General features: G+C 37.2%; 1 protein-coding gene across 1 annotated transcript; it reads right to left on the reverse strand.

Annotated features, from left to right (window-relative positions):
• Window positions 1-3,754: 3,754 nt before the first annotated feature.
• LOC113691570 (putative pectinesterase/pectinesterase inhibitor 45) lies at window positions 3,755-6,617 on the reverse strand. Its single transcript, XM_027209773.2, has 3 exons — window positions 5,692-6,617; window positions 5,375-5,535; window positions 3,755-4,974 (listed from the first exon to the last, which is right to left on the reverse strand). Exons 1-3 carry the CDS (start codon window positions 6,615-6,617, stop codon window positions 4,277-4,279), a joined length of 1,785 nt encoding a protein of 594 aa, XP_027065574.2. The 3' UTR covers window positions 3,755-4,276.
• Between the last annotated feature and the right edge of the window lie 271 nt (window positions 6,618-6,888).

Below are 6,888 nucleotides of genomic sequence, written 5' to 3' on the forward strand. Positions count from 1 at the left end.
GGGCTGTCGATATTTCACGCCATTTTCATCTACCTATTGATAGCATTGGATACAGGGTTGAAAGAATTTTTTTTCCGGGGTATTTTCCACTGCAGGAGTCGTGGCAATCTCATTCCAAGTTGTACATGTAGGTAATAAATTTTGAGAAATATTATTTGCATTCCATTTTTTTTTTTATACTCTCATATTTATATTATCATATAGTCTAATAAATGAAAACTATATGATTGAAATGATAGTGAGAGTGTGATTAGAAAAATAGGATTGCAAATAACATTTTCCGAAATTTTTTGTGTTTGCCTAGAAATATACAATTTACTAGTGCTTTAAACCAAAAAAGAAAAAAGCTCTTGACAATGGTAGGATTTAGATGCGAAACACACAACTATTGAAATATTAAAAAAATAACAATTTAATGAAATTAAGTCAAAAAGGGAAACAAAAGTCGCAAGTATGAAAAATAAAAGACAACTGATACCGGAATATGCATTGTTCAAGTGAATTGTTGGTGATTTTTAATTCAACAATTTAATCGGTGAAGATATCCTTGTTAAAGAAGAAGGCTTAGAAGAAACATTGAAGGGAAAGAATAGGAAAACAACTAATATTTATGTAATATTAGTTCCCCGGGTCTCTGTAATTGTTTTTTATCTTTTTAACAGGACTCTACATGGAAAACAAAAAGACACAACTTAGATTTCGAAGGAAACTACCATACTTAAAGCAAGAGGGATCTGATGAGAATTGTCATACAGAGTAGAGAATTTTTGTCTTTTTTGGTGATTCGAAACATATCTCGACTTGAGTCATTTAGGATTCGAGCTGACACACCAAACCGGGGGATACGTCCTGGCTCTTCACGATACACTCAGGTTAGACAGGAGGTTCAACTCTAAAGAAAAGATTCGAACCCCATATCTCATTCAATCCAAGAGCCCACTTTATCGCTAGACTATCCTTTAAGAGATACGTGGTAGAGAATCATTGGCAATGGCAACTTCTTTTTTCATAGACAGTAGCCAGCGATTTATTTTTCCCCCTTAATGAGGAAAATGTTAATCTGGTATTTGTTTTATCCTCTAGATGAGAATTAAGAACATTTCAGAAGGAATCAAGATGAGCACTCCGGAACTTCATTCGATTGTCAAGGTGCAGCAGTGAAGTCGGGAAAGATAATGACCGGACAAGGCATAAGTGAAGTCCCATGTCAGAGCCCTTTTTATTGATTTTCCTTTGCTTTCCAACACAAGCACATTAAGTTGTTGCCCTGAAAACTATATATGAACAAAAGAATGTACTACACCATAACCTACCTGCAGGCTACTAGCATCGCCCAGAAACAAAAAGAAGCTGGAAGAAGTATTACAGGTGTACTCAGGCTGACAAAACGTTTCAAGAATTCCAGTTTTTGCATGACCCGTGAATCTTTGAGCTCGTTAATGTCTGCTTTTGTTTTTATTAGATCATGTTAGCTTGTTTACAACTTCCATTTTCTCCGAACAGTGACTGATCACTAGATTTTGCTACATCTGGAGAAACCCGAAGTGATCGAAATTACTGCAAGTAGTAACAAGAAGAGTTTTCTTGGATGTTTCTGCTTTTATGGGACTTAATTATTCCGTCTGATAATATGACTCTTCAATAGTTTCTCTTCGCAATCAGCCATTTTCAGCCTGATTCGAGAAAATAGTTGGACTTTCATCTCTAGTTCTTGTAATTTGTAGTGACATTTGGAGCTGATAGTGCCCAAGCCATGATCATGTAATATATATATATATTCACTTAGTCCGGGTGAAAGGCTGCGTAGAGTCTTATCCCAAAAATACACAGCGAGATAGCATATAAAAGTTAATCACGAAACCTGCTGATAACTATCAGGTTACGGAACCAGTTGGACTACCCGTGAAACATGTTATCTATTACAGTTTCCTTCTGTTTATTTACTTGCCTTTTTTTTATTATTTTGACAAGCTTAGTTCCGAAAAGAATTGTTCAGACTTCAGTGCCTACTTTTTTATATTTGCAAGGAACTCTTCTATAGGTGCAAACTTTTTAAACATTAAAGATCCCATTTTGGGAAATATGAGGGGACAAAAAAAATAAGTTCAAAACCCGGTGGTATCCAAATTCTTTTCATGTGCAGGAATGGATACCAGGACCTGCAGAAAAGCCAAAAAAGACAAATCACTTAATGTATTACTACCAGAGAAGGCCCCATTTTAAAAAAAGATTAAATGTTCCATAGAATTAATTAATTTTTTGTGAATTAGAGTAAACCAAAATGCTAATAAAAAAAAATTTGGAGGAAATTTTGTCCTCTAATTAGTTCTTTTTTTTTTTTCCAAACAAAAGGGGCCATGGGGTTGTTGATGGATTACCACAACTTGGCGGTAGTCTAATCCTCAAGGTTAAACGACCCGAAGAGACCTAATTGTCCCAGAATTTAAAGCAAGGTACCGTCTAAAGTTCAAATCTGAAAAATAATTCAGATTTGATTTCTTGTGGGCCGTTTGGATGTTGAAGCTGTTGGACAATGTTTATCGGTCATTTAGAGTTTGTCTAATTGTACAATTGCATTTTAAATTGAGTTGGCTTCCTGTTAAAGTTGACATAAGATCCAATTGATTTTGGGCTCGTCAGCACTTGGGCAACCTTTCCGCAGCCCAATTTCCGTTTTGCAACCTTGAACTAAATTAAGGTTGCATCATTGTGACTTTTAAAGTGAGACTTTTAAGACGGACTTCTTCTTCCAAAAAAATAATAATAATAAGACGGATAGATATATTAATTCTACTCTCAATCTTTCTTATTCTTTTTTTTTTCCTTATAAAATCTGAAAATTTTTAAGCAAAAAATTCTATTTTGTGTGACTCATTATCCAAGTTTCTCACTTTCCCCTTCCCTTATTACCATTCTTTTTGGTGTATTTAGTTTTAAGTACATAATCATTCTAACTTTTCTTGAGTTTATTGCTTTCTCTTCAAACCCAAGGTTCGATTCAAACACATGAAATCGAACTAACTTCTCCACTAAACGAGCAAACTAGGCAAAAATTGATCCAATTGTAATTGCAACCCTATTTTTTTTTCTCACAAAAAGATTTTACATTGGTAACATATATGGTAGCGAGATATATATTGCTCCAATTGATTCATTTTTTTTTTATTTTCAAGTTTGTTGGTTGCTATTGGGTCTTCGCACCCTAAAAGCTAGCTCAATGGGTGGGAAGGCCCAACAACACCTTACACTGAAATTAGAGTCCGATTATGACAACCCCTCCCAATAGACACTCAAATGAAATGTTATTCATCGAATAAAAAGTTAATATTATCCCAACTTATACCCGTATGATGAAAAGGGTTGATACTATTCCAACCTAGATCCCAATGTGTGAGTAATAGACTATTGAATTTATCCTACAACAGTTGTGGAAAGGGTAGGGTGTTTGGTTATAAGTGTAAGAGAAATGCTCACTCATTGAGTTAGTTTTTGGAGTGAGAAGAGCCAATAGCACTAATCAAAGTTTAATAGCATTCATTTACTTTTTGTAAGCAATGGTATCGTCATCCTAACAACAACTACTTGTTAACTATCGGTTTTGTCCTGAACTTGAAAAGACGCACTTAAATTCTGAAGCCATACTGTAAATTCGAGCATTTCATACAAATAGGAATGCACATCTAATTTACAACTATAATTATCTGATCGTTTTACAAGAATACGAATCATCTCACAGGATTTGGACGTAGGAGTACTTTAATTCAGAATCCCAACCCTGACAATGTAATTCACAGGATACAAAATGTGACTACAGAAGTGTATGGATTTCTTTTCTTGTCTAGATATCACCCAATCTTTGAACTTCTGAGGTTAAAATGAGAGATTGAAAGTCAAGGAATTAGGGACTAATTAATAAAGGAATTCTGAGAGGATAATACAATGAAGCAACTCTTTCTTTTTCTCTTGGCTGGCCTAATGAAATAAATTTTCTTCTTGTGTCTATTGTTTTGTGCAGTGTAGATCAAAATTGTTAAAAAAAAAGAAGAAGAAGTTGAGTGATTCTTTTGCCTCTTTCTAAACACGATATCTTCTTTAACATTTTCTTATTTTTAAATCATTCTTGCGCAGAAAAAATAAGCATCATGCCATGGTTTTAATCTTATACAAAATCCACCAACGAGGCAATTGCCCTGTAGTCCTCCTCGGAAAACAGTTCAACATGAATCTCTGCCGCATTTACAAGACACGCTGAATCAGAAATTCCATGTAATCTTCCTCAGGCGTATAGGCCAAAATGAACTGGAACATTATCAACTTTCAACCATCCTTCTCCTTGAATAAAGGGACCTACTGTATATTTCAAGGCCTCATCTCTCTTGATAAGCCCTTTGTAACCAGGCCATTTCACTCTTGCAGAAGTTTGAGCTCCAGGGCCTTTGTTATTATACTCTGCATAATACAATGTATTGAGCGCGAAGTTTCCCTGCCAAGGCATATATCCATCACCATGAATGAAATCCCCAACTTCAGTTTCCATTATAATGGTCCGGGAATACTCTTTCCAGGGCCTGCCTAGATAGCTCTTGAATTGGCTTTTAACAGGACCGAGTGAAGCGTCTGCAAGAATCCGACAACCTTGTAAAACTATGCCTGTAGTTTCACGTTTGTCTACCCTTCCTTGAGCCGTCACGATGTTTTGTTGGTTGTCCATGGGCTTTCTGACATAGATCATGCAATTCTGGAATACAGCAGCAGCATCACCAAAAATGAAGTCAACTGTGCCTGTTATGTAGCAGCTTCGATAGTATTGCCTGTGGGTTTGTGCATATAATGTGTCTTGGTACCCCTCCATACGACAATTGACAAAAATTGCGCGATCGGACTGAACTCTTAGGGCCACTGCTTGATGTTTTTCAGGACCTGCAGTGTTTCTGAAACCTATTGATTGTGCCATAAATCCGTCTCCTAATGCCGCTGCAATCAACAGACAGTATCAGAATTAGATAGATTCACCATGAAAATATCAAGAAGAATGTCCTTTATATATATATATATATATAGCTTGAGGTTGTAACGCTAGCAGATATGATGATAGTTCCAATTTGTTAGCACCGGCGAAGTGCGTCTTTTATTTATTTTCAGTAAAGGGAAAAGGCAGGTTAGGTTTGAATGCTGTTTCCTTCATGACTATATGGATTGGTAGGCTAAGACAGGCTGATTATATTTTTCGAGTTGTGTAAATTCGAAAGGTAAGTGAAGTTATCCCACAAGTCTCCTTAGGAATATCAGAAGACCCTGGCATATCACTTTATGGTAAAAATTCCTATTTCACTATTTTCCTCTTTCAGCAAGAATTTTTTCATTAGAGACGTACAAAAGGTTGCGGTTAGGAAGGTCGGTACTCCATCAACATAGTTTTTGCTCCCGGTGACTATACTCTTTTGTGATCCATCACCGTATATTGTAACATTGACCATTTTCTTTGTCACGGTGACCGTCTCTTCATAAACTCCTGCCTTAACATATATCACGTATCTGCATTGCCATGAATTTGAAAAAGCCCGTTAGTGGTTAGCATGCAAATTGTGGTCTCGGCAGATACGCTGTGCCCTGCTTATGATAAATTCATAATCAGCCACAAACAAGCTTAATCCATGGGAGAAAACTGAGAAGCGATTGTCATATGCATACCTTCCTGTATAATTTGATGGTATTGCTGCTAAAGCTGCATTAATGGTGGTGTAATTTCCGCTTCCATCTTTAGCGACGGTAGCATTTGGATGCTGGAATGTTGTGTTGTCCTTCAAAATCCTTCGGCTCTCTTGATCATTCAACCACCTTGGAAGCCCCTCCTCGTCCAGGGAAGGAATGCCCGATCCTTTTGTCAAAAGACGTCGTTTGATGCTGGTTCCGTGAAATGAAGCGAGTTGAGAGAGGGAAACCATGGCAAGGGAATTGCTCGTAAGTTCCTTGGAGCTTTTCAAGGTACTCTCCAGCTGACTCTTTATAGTTCCATTTGGGAATCCATCAATGCATGATTGTTGGTAGGACATAACAGCACTCAACCAATTGTTCAGATCGCCAGCATTTGATGTCTTGTCATCTATGCTGGAAATGGAACTGTTCAATTCGTCTTTGGCATCACCAAGTAGTGTCATACAAAAATCAAAAGCTATCTTAGCCTTTGGATCGTCGAAATGGACAGAACTTCCTATCTTCATAGCCAGATCAATCCCACCAGAAATCGCGGTCATCGAAGCCTTTAAAAGATCCTTTGGCTGCAGGGCTGATGCATTGGCCTTGACTGCCTTGAATAGGTTGTCCTCGCATGTTTGCTTGTAATCTGTGGAGGCACATATTGTTTTTACAGCTTTCTGGGCTGGGGATTGAGCTGGTTGCGTCGGGGGATGATGTGCCGGATGAGCATTGCCGTGGTTCTGAGTCTGACTAGAATTCGGGTACAAACGATCCTTGTAAACAACAGCACAAACAGCAGCAGCTGCTACAAGGGCTAGGACAGTCGTAGAAACAACTGCAATTGTGATCCTCCTTTTCAGCTTTCGTTTCCTTTCATTTTCTCGACGTTGCGAAATGAGATCAAAATCCTGAAATGCCATCTTCTTTTTTTTTTCAAAAAATTTTTTGGCTTAGGCAGAGAGAGATTGCTTTGGCAGAGATCTCTCTGCCTTGGCAATTTAATCCAAGGCAGAGGATGTAATGATATACTAATGAAATTTAATTTCTCTGTTCTGCAATCTTCTCTGTATCTATTCTTGCACTTTTCTCCATATATATTTCCTTTTGTCCTTTTAATTGGTTGTGCAATTTCAGTCTTAGGATTTCCCAAAGAAGGTCTGGAATAGAGAAAATTTAGGACTTCTTTACTTG

Source organism: Coffea arabica, chromosome 6e, assembly GCF_036785885.1.
Source record: "Coffea arabica cultivar ET-39 chromosome 6e, Coffea Arabica ET-39 HiFi, whole genome shotgun sequence".
NCBI classification, from domain to species: Eukaryota; Viridiplantae; Streptophyta; class Magnoliopsida; order Gentianales; family Rubiaceae; genus Coffea; species Coffea arabica.

Coding starts and splice junctions, on each gene's coding strand:
- LOC113691570 (XM_027209773.2), bottom strand. CDS start 6,617: ATGGCATTTCAGGATTTTGATCTCATTTCGCAACGTCGAGAAAATGAA. Junction 5,536..5,691: donor CCATCAAATTATACAGGAAG/GTATGCATATGA, acceptor ATGGCAATGCAG/ATACGTGATATATGTTAAGG. Junction 4,975..5,374: donor CTTCCTAACCGCAACCTTTT/GTACGTCTCTAA, acceptor TGTTGATTGCAG/CGGCATTAGGAGACGGATTT.